General features: G+C 39.0%; 1 protein-coding gene across 4 annotated transcripts; it reads left to right on the plus strand.

Moving 5' to 3' along the window:
* The first annotated feature begins 2 nt into the window (after positions 1-2).
* Positions 3-7,193, plus strand: CUNH4orf33 (chromosome unknown C4orf33 homolog). 4 transcript variants are annotated; one of them, XM_068167571.1, is made up of 7 exons: positions 4-252; positions 522-556; positions 946-1,135; positions 2,442-2,502; positions 2,662-2,713; positions 2,819-3,018; positions 4,232-7,193. In XM_068167571.1, exons 3-7 carry the CDS (start codon positions 955-957, stop codon positions 4,338-4,340), a joined length of 603 nt encoding a protein of 200 aa, XP_068023672.1. In that variant the 5' UTR covers positions 4-252; positions 522-556; positions 946-954; the 3' UTR covers positions 4,341-7,193. The 4 variants fall into 4 exon arrangements, with proteins under 4 accessions (XP_068023675.1, XP_068023672.1, XP_068023673.1 ...); XM_068167572.1 differs by having other exon boundaries at positions 4-123; XM_068167574.1 differs by lacking the exon at positions 522-556 and having other exon boundaries at positions 3-252.
* Positions 7,194-18,506: the final 11,313 nt, after the last annotated feature.

Genomic DNA, 18,506 nt, shown 5'->3' on the forward strand with positions numbered 1-18,506 from the left:
GGCGCTCTGGAGGCGTAAATAAAACCCGCGTGAAACTTCTGTGACGAGCCAAGGGCTTGCGATAGGTGCTGGCGTGGTGCGTTGCTCTTCAGGAAGTGTGGCTGCTTGCTAGAGAAGCGGCGGGTAACCGAAACCAGGAGCCATTGGGAGCTTATGCCGCTGTCTGGCAATGAACTCTGAGCTGCCGTAAAGTTGTCTCGTACTCGGTTTCCAGTTTTCTCCCGTCCTGGAGAAATTAAGAATCGCACCAGTGTAACTATTTCCTGTTTGGTTTTTCTCCCTGTTACTAGCATCGGTGGGGTTTGGGGTGCAGGGTATAAATCCCCGGGATACGGAGGGACATGAGGTGCTGCGGGTGGAATGCAGCAGTAGCCTTCGCCTCTGAGGTGCGGGGCTGAGGTCCGAGCGTGTCAGCTGGCTGTGGCCAGCTCTGCGTGGCTGGAGGCCGTGCGGTGCTTTTCAATGGCTGAGAAAGCACTTGCTTTAAAACCGTCTCCTTTAGCACTTGCATCTTTTTACAGGGTATTAACAACTGGCGGAGGTGAACTGTTAAAAGGTAATGGAAGGTCTCATCCTGCTATTTTAATTTACTTTTACACCGTTGCTGTCTGCTGCTATTTTTATTGTAACTGAAAAGTATGCTACTAACCGGCTTACCTAAGTCAGTGTAAGGTAATAAAACTTCCACAAGGGCCATTAATTTGGAAAATCTTGGTTCTGCTGTCTTGTAAATTGAGCAGCCTTAGCACTGGGTAGACCTCTAATGAAATCTACTGAAAGTTTTGCCCTTTTCCTTAATAGTTTATGGTTGTTTTTAAAATCATTCATGTCTAAATACTTTGATTGACTTTGTATAAAAGTGTGCCTCTTTCCTGAGCCAGCAAACAATGTGGAAGTGAAATCTGAGGTCTTCTTTCTGAGATACTTATTTTTTCACGTATGCAGGATTTGAAAATGGAATTTACAGTTAATCACACATGGGATGGTTTACCTCTGAGCCATGAGCCAATAACAATTGGACTGAAGTTGGACAGTGCAGGACTGCTAATGGAAGTTAATGCTCCCTTCTTCAATGATCCTCCAGCACCTCTTGGAGAGGCAGGAAAACCTTTTAGTAGACTTTGGGACTATGAGGGTAAGTTCTAACTGTTCAGCTTTAAAATAAAAGCTCTTGAAGTTACAGGTGTAGCACAGCATTTCAAATAGCTATGAAGCTGCCAGTAACAAGTGCACAGCTAGTCAAGCTCTGGCATGGAACAGGCCAAAAATCATAAATCATAGAATTGTTAGGGTTGGAAGGGACCATCTAGTTCCAACCCCCTTGCCATGGGCAGGGACCCCTCACACTAGATCAGGTTGCTCAGAGCCACATCCAGCCTGGCCTTAAAAACCTTCAGGGATGGGGCTTCTACCACTTCCCTTGGCAACCCGTTCCAGTATCTCACCACCCTTGTGGTGAAGAACTTCCTAACATCCAATCCGAATCTACCCATTTCTATTTGTTTCCATTCTCCCTAGTCCTATTATTACCTGACACCCCAAAAAGTCCCTCCCCAGCTGTCTTGTAGGTCCCCCCCTATGATGCTGGAAGGCCATGAGAAGGTCTCCTTGGAGCCTTCTCATCTCCAGACTGAATAGTCCCAACTCTCTCAGACTGTCCTCATAGGAGAGGTGCTCCAGCCCTCTAATCATCCTCGTGGCCCTTCTCTGGACGCGCTCCACATTTGCCCTTGGTGAAGCCATCCTGATTGTACCCAATGACCTCTTAGTTATTCTTCTGCACGGGTGTATCCCCTTGGGTCCCATGGGCTTGAGAAGTTCTTTCAAGTACTTCAGATGGTCATGAACCTGATATTCACTCACAATGGGCAGTTCCTTCTTCCAGTGCCTGCCATTATCTTCTATTATTCTGGGAGTGCGGCTGGAGCCCTTGCCAGTGAAGACTGAGGTAGAGAAGTCATTGAGAACCTCAGCCTTCTCTGTATCACTTGTCACTAGTTCACCTGTTTCCTTTCTGAGGGGGGCCCACACCCTCACTAGTCTTCTTTTTACCGTTAATATACCCATGGAAATTTTTACTGTTCCCCTTGATCTCCCTGGCTAGATTTAATTCTAACTGAACTTTAGCTTTTCTAACCAGGTCTCTTGCTGCTTGGGCAGCTTCCTTACATGCCTGCCATTCTAGCTGTCCTTTCTTCCACTCCTTGTCGAGTTTCTTTTTGTGGGACAGCGTGTCCAGGAGCTCCTTGCTCATCTAGGCAGCTCTCCTACCGGTATTTCCCACTTTCCTCTTTGTGGGTGTACTTTGCTCCTGGGCACAGAGAAGGTGATCCTGAAAACAAAATTGTTCTAGTGTGACATGAAGGGCTCAGGGTATCACAAAGCATTTGACATAAAATGCTGGCAGCCTGGGTTGTCATTGGGTTGTTTTTTTTCTTCAGTTGTAGAAGCATTTTTCCTGTGTGACAGAACTGAACAGTATTTAGAAGTTGAACTTTGTCCGTAAGTACATCACTGAAAAAAGTCACAAATGCTAATTTGCACTTCCAGTTCTCATGCTTGTAAGATGATGCATGTATGATGAAAACTGGGTACTTGTGGCAGAACAGCACATTAACAACTTGGCATTGTTTTAAGACAATTGTGCTCATTTTTTGACAGCCATGGGCAACACTTGGTGCTGCTGCTTTCTGGAAGAAGAAGAGTATGGAAAGTAAGTGGTCAAGTACATTTGTAATGCTCAGAGAAACTAATTGTTTTAGGTGATCATTGCCTGATTAAAAGATGACATTACCTCTTTTATTTCTTCCTTTTACAGGAAGCACTTCCTTTAGAGTTTGAGGTGACCAGAATGAAAACTAAATGGGAAGGTAGAGCTCATCTTCCTTGGAATTACTTTCCACCGTGCACTAACAAGTTCAATGCATTTGCAATTCATGGCTCAGGAGAAGAGCGAATTTATGAAGCACTTCATCCTGTGCCTCGACACGAGCTACAGGAAGGGCAGAAACCAGATTTGTAAGCATAAAGTTAGCTCTTCTGTAATATAGTTACGCTATTCTTGGGATAATTAAAGCTAATCTGTTTTTCAGACTGAATGCTGCTTGTACTTAAATTACACTGCTTAGCCCCAGATCCATTGGCACTGCACTTTGCATAAAGCACTGTGACAGAGAGCTGTAATTAGTGCTTGATTTCTATGTTATCCCCTAGGTGCATAGAAAACGATGCATTAAACACCATTGGCATCTGTTTTATCACCTTTCTCAGCTAAATCATAGCTAGGTTGTTCTGCTTTTTCCTTGCCTCCAGCACCTCCTGAAACGCTATTTAGTGTTAATTTTACCAGGTAGAATTTCCCGTAAATCTCTTTTGCTTCTCCCCCACTGTTGTAAGTAGCATCACCTCTACAGATGGCTCCATATGATGGAAAAATCTGAGGAAGCAAGCTAAACTAAAAGGTATCATAAAAAACGATGCCCAGTAACAATAGGAAAACTAGGATATCTTAATTTTACAATTGTGCTTTGGGCCTGTTCATTTTCTTTTGACTGAGGCTGAGATGATTTGATAAAATCCTGCTACTTCTGGGCATTGTGTATAAATGAACTAGCTCTGGAGTACATGATAGTTATTATGCAGACTTCTTCCTCAACATACAATGACAGTCAGGTAAGGTATATTTTAGATAAGTTACCTTTTTTTGCCATTATTTAAGGAAAAAAAAAAACCTTCACACGTGACAGTACTCCCCAGTACAAGATTTTCAGAAACACAGAAGTGGATTTTTAATCTAGAAACTCACATTTTGGAAAAAGGCCACATGGAATGCTGGTTGCATTCCTGTCCAAGGAAACCTGAAAATATAGATTAATTACTCTTGTTGAGGAGGCTGCATTTTATTGAGACAAGGAATCACTTTCTCTTGTCCCATCACCTGCTACTAGAGAAAAGACTGACCCCTACCTCATTCCAACCTTCTTTCATGTTAATGTAGAGCAAGGTCTTCCCTCAGCCTCCTCTCTTCTCCAGACTAAACCCCAGTTCCTTCAGTTGCTCCTCTTGAGACTTGTTCTGTAGACTCTTCATGGGTTTGTTACCCTTCTCTGAACCCATTCCAGCACTTCAGGGTCTGTCTTGTGAAGGGCCCAAAACTGAACCCAGTATTCAAGTTGCAACTTAAGTCACCAGTGCTGACTTAGAAGTGTTTTTTTTCCTACTCTCTCTGCAGTCATCGCCTGGAATTTTTCAAAGATTTGGACCTGAAAGGACTAATGGGAGAAGATTGGAAGCAGCCTGAGTCAAATATATGGAAGTCTCTTGCTAATGAAATGGATTGAGGCATAAATTTTTACAGCTTTATGATTGGATAAAGCTATATGACAACAACTTCTTCATTGTGAGCAGACCTGGTAAATATCAGATTAGATTTCACTGACACAAAATCATTGGTAAGGCTTGAAATTAACTGCAAAGTATCTGGGCCACAATAGCATGTCACCTAATATTGGAAATACTCTGTGTGTGTCTACATTTTCCACATATGGGCACGAATACTTTTAACACTGCTGGATGCTGTTGGGTGGTAACCTCTAATCTGTAAACTCTGACAGGATTTACAAGTGAAGTGTTCCTTTTTCTTTTAGTCTAGCATAGCAAATGCTGGTTGATTGTGGCTGCTGACTTGATCCTATATAAGTTACTTAGACCTGGTTAATGGGCAAGCTTCCCATTTTCTTTCTTCTGAACAATAGGTAAACTTGAAAAATCAAACTTCTTTTTTGAGTGCAGAATGAGGATTCAGACCAAGACATGGTCCTCAGTCCTGTACTGGAACAAGAATTTCCTCCATCCTGTTGAAATAGCATCACAGGGTAAAAAGTGGTCAAGCTCTCTAGTTTTGTGAGAAGACTTCTTTTGGGAATATGAGGAAATAAGTCTGTCATAAACGAGGGCATATCAGTGATCCAATGGACTTTGCTATCTTTTAATTCGACACTATATTCCTTGCTATAAAGTGCCATCTGTTGAAAATTACAAGTATTGTACATTCAATTGTTTGCCACCTTTTCTATCTCGAGTCCATGTACAGTTTTCTAAAGCATTAAATCAATCCAAAATATTTCATAATCTAATATGTATCGATTAAAAAATATTCCAGATGTTGACATCTCAAAGCTGCTTTTGAAGTTCTGTTGAGAAGCAAAACAAAAACCCCACCCTGTTTCACTAAACTTTTAAACAGTACATGTATATGATCATTAATTATTAGTCTTGGTATGTGATTCAATCCAGTCCATCACAGTGTATGAGTGTGTATAAATGCATAGATATGGAGGCATTCAGCATTGTACTAGTTCTGTATGGCAAACTTGTATCCAGAGTAATACAGATAGCCAGTGTGACAGTTTTAGACTATATCCTGTACAGGTTATCAACCTAATAGAAGGCAGAGCTGCATGATAGAAAGCACAGGTTGTGCAAGCACTCCATCCACACCTCCCTTTCAGTTTGATTTAAACACTTCAATCCTGTGAGCGCTGCTTATGTATTACTCTCTTAAAATTTAAGAAATCATCATGATATTTCCTGTGGATGATATTTGGCCTTGTGCCAGTTCTGTGCTGTGACCAACTGAGTCAAAGATGCTGGAATTGCATTGCTTTAGAAATGGGGGAATACCCTCTGGGGAGGGCACGATCTTTGTTTTTGGTTTTAGCTAAAGGCTAAAAATAACTTTAAATGTCAGTGTCTTGGCAAATGTTAATTGTGTTATCATATTTAGCTGGAAATCCTAAGAAAAGGAGGCTGTTAAGTTACTACTATCTTTGTGTTGTCATTCTGTCACTGCCTTTCTCTTGTCATCACCTTTTCCAGCACTGCAAGAGTTTTTACAACCATTAGCCAATTTCAGGTGAATCAGAGGAACAGCCAGCTTCAAAAGATATCTTTTGCAAAATGTTTGGGCAGGAACAGCTGTGAGATAACGGTTTTCTTAGAGTGTCAGATGGTGTGTGTGTGTGTGTGTGAAATTGCCTCACGGCCGGGCTGGAGGGCGGGCCGTTCCTGTGAAGGCGGGAAATCCCGCGTCCTGTATTTTGAACGCACTGCAACAGCTCCACTGAATGGCCAATGTGCGCGCTGCGCTCTGCCCCTCAGAGGCTGGAGGAGGAACGGCAACTTGTGGGCGGACACGTGTTAGCAGCGGGCCCGACGGCTCCGCTCCCCACGGCCCATACCGCCTCGCCAGCTCCGCACCGGCCGTGCCCCGGCTCCTGCCACCCCTCCTTCCGCAGTGCCTGGACGGTCCCCTACAGCCCTTCTACTCCAACAGCTCCGCACCGCCTCGGCCCTGCCTCCGCTGCCGCGCAGCTCCCTCAGGCCTTCGCAAGTGTGCACCTGCTGCCAAGAACTTGGTACTGTACCTGTGGTGACTCTAGGAGCTGAATGCAAGAAATAGTTTAGTCTGTCCGTTTGCTCCTTAACTCTCTGTCTCTTCCTTTCTTTCTACGTTTCCCTTTCCTTTTCCTTCCCATTTTCTCTCTACTTTGGTCCAAGCTAATGAAACCACACTCATGGGGTGGCTTGGCAGCAGTTCACCTTTAGTTACTCCAAGGGAATTATTTGAACCACACCACAGCTGACCAGGGTTGATACAGGATGGCTGGGCCGTGTCAGCACCCCAAATTGAGGCAAAGCAGAGATAATCTCCTTACCTCAGCTGGTGCCCAGCTGGTGGGTGCTTCATCTGTAGTGTGTACAACTTGAGGAAATAGTTTTGCTGTTCCTGTCCAGGAGAATTACCCCCCTCCCCCCGAAGCATAAGGAATGGAATTTTCCTAGGTTAAACACCAAGTTTAGCTTAAAAACATATATCATCGTGTATCTGTAGCATCATCTTGTCATTGCCTCTGAAAATACACTTCTGGTTTAATCCATCCTCTAGTGCAGTAGGTTCTGCTGTAAGAATGCTGATCCTAAAGAGAAGGAGAACGCAAACTTGAAACTACTGTTCTTACTTAAAATTCCTATTGGGATAATGGATGTACCTGTTGCTTACATAGTGCTTAATACCAACAGTTACGTTTTTTTTTCCATTGTGGCCAGATAATTCAGAAAAGCTTTTAATTAGTTATGCTGTGCTACAGCCATGCCCCTCTTTGCAGGGCAATAAAATTACCTGTCCTAGTTTATACCGTTGTGGTGGTTGGTTTACTGAGTTTAATGAACTGCTGTGAGCAGTTTTGCTGTAATGTTATTTACATTTTCTTTTCAAATCTGTGCAGTAAATGCTTGAACAGTTGAGGCAGAGTACAGACTTGGATAGCTGCAACCTCTTACTTATAATCCGGCTGAATAACCTGGAAAATAAAAATACTGAAATTCATCAATGAAAAATGTACATGGAAAGAGACCTTACATTTGTTTCAACAATTCTATTTTCTATGTGCATTTCTAAGTTGCTTCTCATAGTATATCACTTGTAAATATTATCATGAAACCCGGAATTCTGCATGTCTCACTTTTCCTTGTAATGCCAGTGAATCTTTACGGAATTGGTGTTTGAAAACATACTGTCGGCACTCCCAAAGACCTTGTTTTTTATGCTGCTTGCCACTAGGTGGAAGAAGAAGGTTGTCAAAACTATACCTTAGTGTTACCAGCCTAGATATCCCCAACCAGATCCGTTCCTTCTTACTAGATTCTTGACACGGGGAAAAAGCTGTCGCAGATAAGCTGATAATGGCTTACTTTGTGTGTTTGGGACATGTTCATCAGAAGAAACACTATGTCATGCTGCGTAGTTAGAGTTCTAGTGTTTCTTTTTTTTTTTTTTACAGTAGTATTTCTAGAAGTTTAAGACTAAGAAGATAAATTCCATGACATGTCTGTAATACAAAGATAATGCTGTGTTATGGAAATGCTTTTAATATTATTTTGCTTGCTTGCTTGTGTGTTGTTCTTTATAAATGACTTGGGATAATATCTTGCAAAGCTTCCAAAATACCTTATTAAATGCAGCCTGGTTTGTAAGGGATGGCTTGAGTGATGCAAACACTCGAGTGAAGCTTAGAGGAAAATGTAGAACAGTGTGAAGCTTAGGAGGAACAGAAAATTGTTCAATACAAGAAAACAAAATGAAAGTTTTCCTTTAAGAAAACTTGGGTGATAATGTGTCTTGCCAGAACTGATTTGTGCCTTAAATGCAAAGATGGAGCAACTTAGGCTGGTAGCTGTGGTGGGTAATAACATCTAACACTATTATACTGTGTGTGTTGGGGGTATGCAAAAGCTCTGAACAGGAGTAAAATTTTGTTCTTGTCTTCATATACTTTTTATATAGTTTTCTCTATGCTAGGACAGCTGTTGGAGCTAGTAAGCTCCAAGTTCATGCTGGATTACGTGTGTTTTGTTGGCAACAACTGGCATAGCTACTGTATTCTCTGTTCTAGTTAACTCATTAGAAATGCAAGTCAGTTAATATTTGTCCTGGCCAGTACTTTGATACAATGCTGGTGAATGTGATGTTCAGCACTACGTTGCTTGCTGTTCTTTTTTTCTAGCCTGAGATGTTTTGTGCCGCTGAAAGGCACAGCACAAAACTGTTGTATTTTAAATTCTGACCATGTGAAATGCAGCTCAGTGCATAATTTGCTGCACATAACATTGAAAACTGTTCTTTTACACTACCAGAGCCATCTCTGAAGTGGACTTCATTCCATTTAATTATGGTATATTTCTAATAATGCTGTTGAAGTTTGATTGTTAACCTGCAATTATTTTATTGGATTTCTTCTTTTTGTTTTCAGTGAGTGCTTTAATTTACTACAGTGCTTCAACAAAAATACTGGGAGGTGCTTTAAACCTGATTATTTTTTACACTGGTTGTACAAACAGCTATACACATGGTTATGCAAATAGTCCCAGTGAGATCAGTGCTACAGTTAACATGAAGTGTATTGCAGTTATGTCTTTTTCCATCTACTTGTCTGTCTGTTGAAATTAATATTATTAGGAGAATTCAGTTTTAGAAGCTAGTTCTGTCTGAGCATACTGCTTGTTTTCATTATTCTGATTTCAAACAAGCAAAAAGCCTTAGCTGCGAGGTTTGTTGGAGGGTTGTGAGTGATGGCTCAGGAGGCACTGTTTCTATCAGCACTAGCTACAAGCATACCAATACATGTTTGTGATTCATTTTCAGAAATGGTGATTTCAACTACCACTGAGTATGTCTGTGAATACTCTCTCTTAGTTATGTAGTTTATCTGCCAATACAAATGTATTCTTAGACTTGGTGGTAGACCAGAGCTGACTAAATTTTATTAAGTAGCACTGAAATGAAATCTAAATTGCTGTGCCTTCACTTGTCTTTCACTTCATGAGTTTGTTCTCTTGAACTTAGTCACTGCAGACAATCTTGTTGCTAGTAGTAGCTGTCCTAAAATTACTGATCTCTTTAATTCTAGGCAGTGTAATTGGTTCACTTTCTTCTTACTGCTGAGTTTGCTGACATCAGCAAATTAAGCATTCTGGAACCTGGTAACATTCTCAGTGCTTTATAGCTTATATGAGCCATGGTATTTATATTCACTTGTGCCAGGCATTTTAAATAATTGGTTCTGGTTTTAAAGTTGCTTATTACTTTCCTAAATGTTAACAGGGTGGTCTGCAACCTCTTATGCCAGGTCTCTACTTCAGACCTTTTTTATTTCAGCAAAATGCTTAGTTGCTTCAGAGGAAGGTAGTTAATGATGTCAGAAGATAAATACATGGTCTTGTACCCTCTTAAATTCTTACGACTTCTGGAATGAAATCCTGAGTCTTGGTGAGAGGTCTGTATTATTGTCAAGGAGTCTTTTATAATCTCTGTGAAACAGCTTTGCAGAATATTCAAAAGAGCTTTTTGCAGCTTGACAGGTGATCTCTTTGAAGATTCTGCTGGGGGTGAGCATATACCACTGTCAGGCAGATTTGCCAGGCTTTAACTCATTCAGTGTTGAGTGGTCTTTTCTGTCCCCAGTGACAGGTTATGCAATGGGAATGCTCTTGTTTCATGAGTACTGGTTAGGCTAGAACTGTCTTTTGGCTGAAAGAGATAGTTTGAGGATGTGGTAGAGGGCTGCAAATTGTTCTGGGAAAAAAAATGGGCACTAAAACACCTGCAAAAAACCTATCCCAAAATAAACTTCAGTTGAATGAGTTGGGAAATAAAAAAAGAAATGAAGATGTGGGCATCAGGCCATGGAGTAGGAGTACAGTTTCACTTCCTTTGAAAGAAAGGGAGTCTTTTATATACTGGAAGTTCCTTCAGATGTAAATCTATTTCCACACAGTGCATTTTTTTACATATCAGGACTTATTAGGATTTAGCATTTACAATTTGAGAAGAATCTCTGAGCTAATTAGAAGTGGAAATGTTCCTTTTTTTTGTTTGTTTGTTTTTGTTAATTTATTTTATTCCTGCACCTGTCTAGTTAGTTGTAACAGAACAGTAAGTTTACTGCTTTCCATCTCAGTTAATCTGTGGATGTTTGTTGCTTGGGTGAGGCTCTCCAGATTAATTAGCAGGTTTGGTAAATGATATAGGGAAAAGTAATCACATGCTGCATGTGTTAGTATCACAGTGCCAAGTCTTTGTTTTCTTCCTCCTGAGTCTTCAATGTCTGAACTGCTTAAAATCACGATAGTTTGCTTGTAAGATGTGTCATTTATCAGTGAAAACTAGGACTATGGCACAGATTGCACTACAAACATTGACTGTGTTCATCTAATTTTGTGTTCCCTGTAATGTTACGTGCTGAATTTCCCTCTTTGGTTATTAACACCTTCCCCCTCCATGATTCTTAAATGTATTCCAAAAGCCTTCTGTAGTTTTCCACAATGTCTGGGATATTTTTTTTGTTTCCTAAAATAATATTTTGTCCTGATTGTCATGACCAGAATAATCTTCTCAAAGTAGAAATTTGCCCAGTGTGCACCTTCTCTCTTTCTAGATTGTGTATGAACATTTCCAGATCTAAACTTTGGTTTAGCCATTACAGCCTTGAAAAATTGGATTTTAGTTAGAAGAATTATCTGCTCTGATTAAATTTTGTTAAACATCTCTCTTTTAGTCATGAAAAGATGATCTAATTAAAAAAACCAAGATTGTACTAGTTGACAAATGTACTGATTCTGTCAGGCTATTAAATATACTTCTCTTAAAATCAGTTGTGTATAGGTACAAGTTAATAGCTTGTTTATTAGAACTATTAATCATCTTAGTTTTTTTTAATCAGCTGTAATGTAAATAATTTTGGTCATAAGGACTGGATTGTTTAAGATTAATTCCAGGTCTTCTATGAGATGAGTTTTGTCTTTTTCAGCCAGCTACATAACAGGAGATAACTAGCATTGCTTTCACATGTTTGACACTTAGTTGTGATGTTCCCTAAGCTATAACATGAATAGAGTTAATTGTGGATGGTTGTGTGTCTTTCAGCATCTAATTAGAACATACTAATTACAAGCTGATTTGTGAAGCCTAGTTTCCAGTGGATTTATGTTCCATGTTCCCTGAGCCCTTCTGTCTGCATTAGAAATCACTTAAGAATCTTAGGTCTTGTTAGAAGAATAACAGTTAAGGAGCTTGTAATTGCTGTCAGACCGTGATTGAGCTGAGTATCATTCATCTGTTTCTCATAAGTGGAGACAAAAGCAGTATGTTGATTTTTATTATTATTTTTTTTCTGGGTGTGAAAAATGTAACTGGTTCTTTGCTTGCCAAACAAAAAAAACCCAAAACAACCAAACAGAAGAAAATGTACCAGCATACACAACAGATGAAACTGCTGCTGCTACTACACACAAACCAAAACTGGAACAAAAGGTATGAACCCCATCCTAGAAAGTGTGGAGGAGACACAAAACCCCTGAAACAGGAAACTTTACAAGCTATAGAATATATTACAAGTCCTATAAACCCTGGCCAATCCCTTTCCTGTCATACAGTGAGCATAGTGTAGAATATAGGATCCAGCTTGCTCTGTCGTTCTGTGCCACTGTGGGATATCCCCATCTCTTCTTGTGGGGCCAGTCAGCTTAAACCCATACACACTGAAAAGCTTCCAGGGTTAAAAAGCATTTGTTAATATGAATTCATATAAACTATGATTTGCTTCAGTTTTAAGTAATATTAAGTTTAGTTTCTGTAACAGACCGCACTGATTGTAAGGTTATTGATTGCTGAAACTTCACCTGACTTAGAATTTGTATACAGAGTATTTTAGCAGTTACATACAGTGTGATAAGCAATTAATAAAATGAATGCAAACATCTGGTCCTTAAATTTGTTTCCCTCTTTAGTAATTAACTTCTGATGGAGCACAAAAGTGAGCTGATGAAGGTTTGATTTATGGTCTGTGTGTCTGTGCATAATTTAAATTCAGACACCATTTTAATTTGGACTGGTAACTATTGCAATCATTTGCATAAAGATAAAAGTCTTTTATGGGACTGCATATGCTTGTGATTTTTGTTATTGATGGTAAATTAGGAAAGATCAGCCAAGTCCCTGACTGAAGAAGAGTTTGGATGTGAAGTTATACTCAGTATTTAATGAGTGGTGATTTTGAGCTTGTTTTAACCTTATTGTAATTGAAATTCTGTTTTACGATTGTCTGAACGTGGAGGATTCTACTCTGCAGGACAGTGCTCTGTGTGGTGAGTAATGCAAGGACAACAAAATGCCATCTGAAAGGAACTCTTTCTTGATTCCTCTCTTGGTGTTATTACTTCAGTGTTCTTAAAGGACTTCCTGATTGTGTTCTTATCAATAAGATCAGAGAATGTTCAGGGAAAATCACTTGTGAATGATCAGGTTTTTGGAAAGGCAGATTGTGTGCAATACATTTTTTTCCAATAGCTCACACTTTCAGTTAACTGCACGCAGTATTTTTGGGGTAACAGGATTTCTGTAATGTGTGAAAACTGGCAGGTAGCTTTTAGAATGTTTGGGTACTTGAGTGAAGTATATTAAGATAGAAGTAAGAGTATGTCCTCAAGACTGCATAAAATGTAGCTGATTATAGTATTTTGTTATACTTAAGGTTGTAATCTGGCTTCTGTTGAATTGCACAACGAAACATAGGATTTCACCACATGTAATCAAATAGTTTCTTGTACTTAAGCAGCAACTGGTCTTTTCCTAAGTTTGTTTGTTTGTTTGGGTTTGTTTCAAAGGACTTTGCCAATGTCACATAACAAATGATGTTGAAATTTTAATGACTTTAAAAAAAAAAAAAAGCCTTGCAAAGGGATTGATCTGCTATAAAAAGTGGAGATAAGCTGGAGCTGTTGAAATGGTGCATCGTTTATTTTTGAAAGCATTTGTCACCGGAGAATAATGAATTCCATGGTATCCATGGGTATATGATTGGAAGAATATATGAGCATTTTATCCAGTGCTTAAAGAAGAAAGTGAACTGGGTCAGGAGGTTGATTTGTGAGTATGAACAGTTTCTTTTTGCCCATAAAGCAAGATAGGCTTCAGTGAAGGCACTGAAGTCTGGAAATAAGTTTTTTTTCCTTTTGATTTTAATGAGTTTTGGATTAAATCCAGAATGGAATGTCATCTGGACTGACACCTGCAATGAGACTTTTCAGCTAATGAGAGTATGGAGCATCCTATGCAAGCTGATTATTTGAATACAATAACAAGGAATAAATGTTCTAGAGGAAATGTAACAGCTACGTGCAAGCAAATTTCAGGGAATATATTCAGCTGTATTCCTTTAATGCAGGAAGTCACTTATTTTTAAAGCCCTGGGGCTGATTTATTGTGCCCTGTGGCCATGATTGGCGAACTTAAGCAGGATGTTGTTAGTGGGAAAACTACTGTAGCAGCTTGTCCTTCATTTGAGGCTTGGTGGTTCTGTAGTACCTCAGAATTTTTTGGCTGCCTGGAGGACCCTGGGCAGTTTCTGTTTAATGCTGTTAAAGCACGTTTTCCAATTCACTATTGCAAGAAAGGAACTGGAAATTGCTCTGTGCCAAAAAAGCATATTTATTTGCTGCTTAAAAAGAGGTGGGAATGTCATAGTATTCATACTCTTAATACTATTAAAAATTACTGTAAAATTGTTACACAATACTAGCTCAGTTAGTGCCAATAAACTCTTGGTAATTCCTTGCTAAATCAACTCAAACCCTCACTGCACTTAAAAGAAAATTGAGTTTTGATACCCTGAAACATGTGGCCAAGACACAGTTGTCTCTGAGATACACATCTGGCCTTGGATAATACTTGCAAGTTGCTCCATATGAAAGCCAGAGACTATGAATTCTGGCTTCATCACATCTAAGAGTTCAATTTTGAAGTGCAAATTGTTAGCGGAGCTCATAACACTTACTTACTGTTCTTTATTTTCTTCATTAGTTACTGCTGGTGTATTTCAGAATGTCAGTTAAAAAGTTGTAGCTATAGATAAATCAGATGCTGCTATTAAATAATGACTAAAAGTACTTGAAAAACAAACATCTGGTCTGAATCTCTAAGACTGTGCTGTTTGAGGTAAATAAGCAAGTCTTAGGGGCTACATTTCAAGTACTCCTTGGGTTTTGCATTGATTGTTGTAAGTTATTACTGTGGGGGGATAACTGGTGCCTTAAACTTCTTGGACACAAGGTGCTTTCCTGAAACATCCCCTAAACAGAAAATATTTGAAACTATTTTAAGTAATTGTCTAAGCAATGATATTCATATTATAATGGTATAGCTTAATCTTTCAGATTCAGAGAGACCTGGTTGTTCACGTTCTATTACTACCAAACGTGAAAAGTTTTTTGGTGACTAGCTGGAACATTTATTTGTATTAAAACCCTGTTACCTGCTTTCATTTTCTTCAGCTGTAGAGCAGAATTGATTTCCAGAACATCCAAACATTTTGCAAAACAAGATTTTTGTTTTTCAGTTAGTCATACTTGGTAGTCACAAAAGCTGTTATATCTAATCCTCTGGTAGGGAAGGAATAAGCTCTTTGTAACAGCTACAGTTTAATTATAGCCACTGTGTACCTGTTCCTTTTGGATCCAGATTCTGACTTCACAGATTTTCATGTAATGTATTTCAGACTGACTCTTGGGAATGATCCTGTGGAGCTGCTAAAATTGGATTCTTTCCAGTGGCAGGAAAGTAATTCCCTCTAATGATATTTTCAGAGTAATGGAGAGACCGTGCAGGTTGCTCATGATTTGCAACATGCATACAGGAATATAATCATGAATAAGATGACAGTGTTTATAAACTATTTATGCTAGACAGTCCATACCTTATGGTTCATAGTAATGAGTTGACTTTTCATAGATCCATGTGAATTTTACAGGATTTGTGTATTCTGGAGTGTTTTATCTTCTTTGCTCTAAATAGAACCTTTAGGATGAAACTCATTAAGAATTAAACTGATCCATAAATCATAGAATCATTGTGTAGCTTAGGCTTAAAGGGGGCTTAGAGATCATCTACTCCAACCTTCCCACCATGAGAGGGTGATAAAATATTAGCCAAAAAATTAAAAGCATGACTGCTTTATGTGGACAATCCTATAATGTTTTTAGTTAACTCCTTTTAAGATACAGGTTTTATAGGTGCCTAAGAAGAATGATTAATAATAGGGCTTCTTTAAAATTTCAACCAGAACAACTGTTGACTCTTACTGAGCATTGCTGGATGTTATTTTTTTAATCAAAAAAATTCAGACACTGGTATCATTACAAGTAATGAACCAGTTGATGATCATCTGCTTTGCTGTAGTTTTCCAAGAGGAACAAAAAATGGAAACGTGTTCAGACACATTGCTGCATTGTCTTGTGTACTGTGGTGTGTGCAAGGTCAAACCTTGTCTTGGAGTCAGTTGTGCAATTGAGTGTGGCTTGAAGTCACTGAAATTCCTTATAGTGCCACTTTAAATGGAAGTTTAAGAACTTTAAATGAAAGTGTGTGAAGTTGTCTTTGCAGAGTGTTATTAACTAGAGGGATTCTGGATTAATTTAGCAGCCAGGTCTGTTCTTTCAGCCATAAGCCATGCTGTCAGGGAAACTTAATTACACTTTAAGTGGGATGCAAATGAGTTGTGACACTACATCATTTCACATGAAAGGTTCATTACTTACATTAACTGCACAATGCTCTCTCCTAAGCATTGGGCTTATTACAATTTTTCTGGTTTTTAACATAGCTATGTCTGAGTATGGCTTTAACTTTTAATATGTCTTCTCTTACTTCATGTCCTTTCTTTAATCGTTTAAGCTTCAAGCTGTTGAGTTTGTCAAGCTGAGCCTGGTTAGCACAGAAGATACTAAAATAAAGCCAGACTTTGTAGGCTCCCAAAACTGAATTTTTCTTGCCCTCTTCTGAGGTTACACTTGTGCAGAGCTCTTGTATGTACTTTGATGTGAGTCATCGCCCCAAGTGTGTTTCTTGCTTCTTTCCCCAATATTGGCAGAAAATATATGTCATTATTCATTGGGTCATGATAAACAATGATGATTCTTTCACATTGGAACTAAATGTATTTATAATGCCTCAAAAGTATGGAATATTGGTTCATTCTTGGTCATTCTCAAGTGGGGAAAAAACCTTACAGTTGATCTTGGCCAGTTCCATAGTTACTTGGTAGGCTTGTGCCTGCACTAGAGAAAGATGTCAAAAGGAAGCACTGTTCAATTGTCTCTAAGTCTTAATTCTACAGAAGACTTAATTTTCATCTTAGTGCTCCTTTACATAATGTCCCCTCCTTGCTTTGAAAAGGAGAGGGGGTTTGTAGGAGAGAGTCTTGCTTATCTGGCACAACAGCAAGTGGCCATTTAAGTCCATTAATTATTCTTTCTTGGAGGAATATCACATCAGTGTTGACAATTATTCTAGAATATTATTCTCAGCTTGTATAAAGCAACCCATTGATAGCACTTTGAAATGGCATTAAAGTTGTCCATTCACAGCAAGTCCTGCAAATGTATTTGATAAGAAAATAAATCTCTGTGCTTTTTAAATCAAATTTTGTTTGCAAGTTCACACTAAACTGGATTCTAGTCAAACCCTTTATTGCTGCTTAGACAGGGTCTTGAACGCAAGACTCTTAGGTACTATCATCACTTCACTCCTAATTTAATAACTGCCAATTAATCTAATAAACTTCATTTCATTTCACTGAATTTAGTGCTCATAAAAACTGCCAACATGATATCCTGGAAACTAACTGGCAATCCAAGGTCAGTGTTTCAGTGTACTTGTCTGTTGTGTACAGAGGGAGTGTATTGCCACTTCCCTTGTGTTCCTGAGGATTGTGCTGTAACCCGTGATGCAGAGGGTGGAGCAATGACTCCCAGGCTGTTGTCAAGTGCAGAGTTTGAATTCATGCTTTGGTACTATCAGTTACCTGCTGAAGTGAGTGGAGTTACTATAGAACAAAGTGGAGCTATTCCTTGAAATCTGTGGGCCTTTCCTTGGTCTTAGTTTTGTTATGACTTTGGTGAAAATTATACCAGAGAAAGTTCTGATGAAAAATTTATTAGGTCAGCAATCTCTCTCAGTGTTAATTTTATGCATCTCTGAAGTAGGTGTATCAATGGCTCATTAACTGCAGACCTGTGATTTTAAGAAGGGTATCCAAGTTCATAAACACTGTTTGTCATGCTGCTGTGGACCTAAGCAGCAAAATAGCTTGCTTTTCCTTAGGAGAACTTTGGATATCGTCAAGCTGTCTCTATGAATTAATTTCTCTGCCTTCTATTAGATTAGAACATGGAAAAGTTATCTCATGAGCTTCCCACTAAGTTTGAAACAATGTATGAGGTAGTTTTGTGAAATTTGCGAGGATGATTACCCCAAATTCATGTCCTGCATTAGTTTTGAGTATAAATGCACCTATAAATATTACCTGGGCTGAAAGCTGGTTTGTCTGTAACTGTCACTGTACCAGCAACAAATTTCCATCTTGCCCCTTCTTGGAAAATTAATCACTCTCTGAATATACTTCTGTTCTTAAAAAATAGAATATGTTAGAGTAAATACCTCAAGAAAGTTTTCACTTTCTTTGATTAGATTATTCCTTCTCATGTTTTATACTGCCTTGTCCTATACCTTGAATGATTCCTGTCTCATTTGACTGTTTTTTAGTCTTGGAGGGGGAAAAAGACATAAGTGAAACATCTGCTGTGAAAAACTAGTTCTCAAGACTTTGAGATTAGCCTTCAAATATTGTAGCAGACTAGCTGTAAAAAATATTCCTAGGAAGCATGTATTAGGGAAAAAATGAGCTACGCTATCATTAGCAGTCAAGGTTCTCTAGCATTACTATAATGTTCAGACACAGAATTTGAAGATTAGAGTTAGAAATTCAGTCCAGTTGTGGAGAAGTGTAATACCCAAAACAGATTTGAAGAATAAAAAGTATACCAATAAATCACCTGTCAGTGTAGATAATAGAATACTGCATCATTTTCTATCAGCTGAAGTAAAGGTTACACAC

This window comes from Melanerpes formicivorus, unplaced genomic scaffold (assembly GCF_026170545.1).
Source record: "Melanerpes formicivorus ecotype bairdi unplaced genomic scaffold, bMelFor1.0.p_v2 SCAF_120, whole genome shotgun sequence".
Lineage (NCBI taxonomy): Eukaryota > Metazoa > Chordata > Aves > Piciformes > Picidae > Melanerpes > Melanerpes formicivorus.

What these genes read in the sequence shown, in the direction of transcription:
- CUNH4orf33 (XM_068167570.1), top strand. Translation starts at nt 940, where the DNA reads ATGCAGGATTTGAAAATGGAATTTACAGTTAATCACACATGGGATGGT. An exon ending in TAGACTTTGGGACTATGAGG is followed by an intron (nt 1,136 to 2,441) that starts GTAAGTTCTAAC and finishes TTTTTTCTTCAG; the next exon opens with TTGTAGAAGCATTTTTCCTG. An exon ending in GAAGAAGAAGAGTATGGAAA is followed by an intron (nt 2,714 to 2,818) that starts GTAAGTGGTCAA and finishes TTCCTTTTACAG; the next exon opens with GAAGCACTTCCTTTAGAGTT.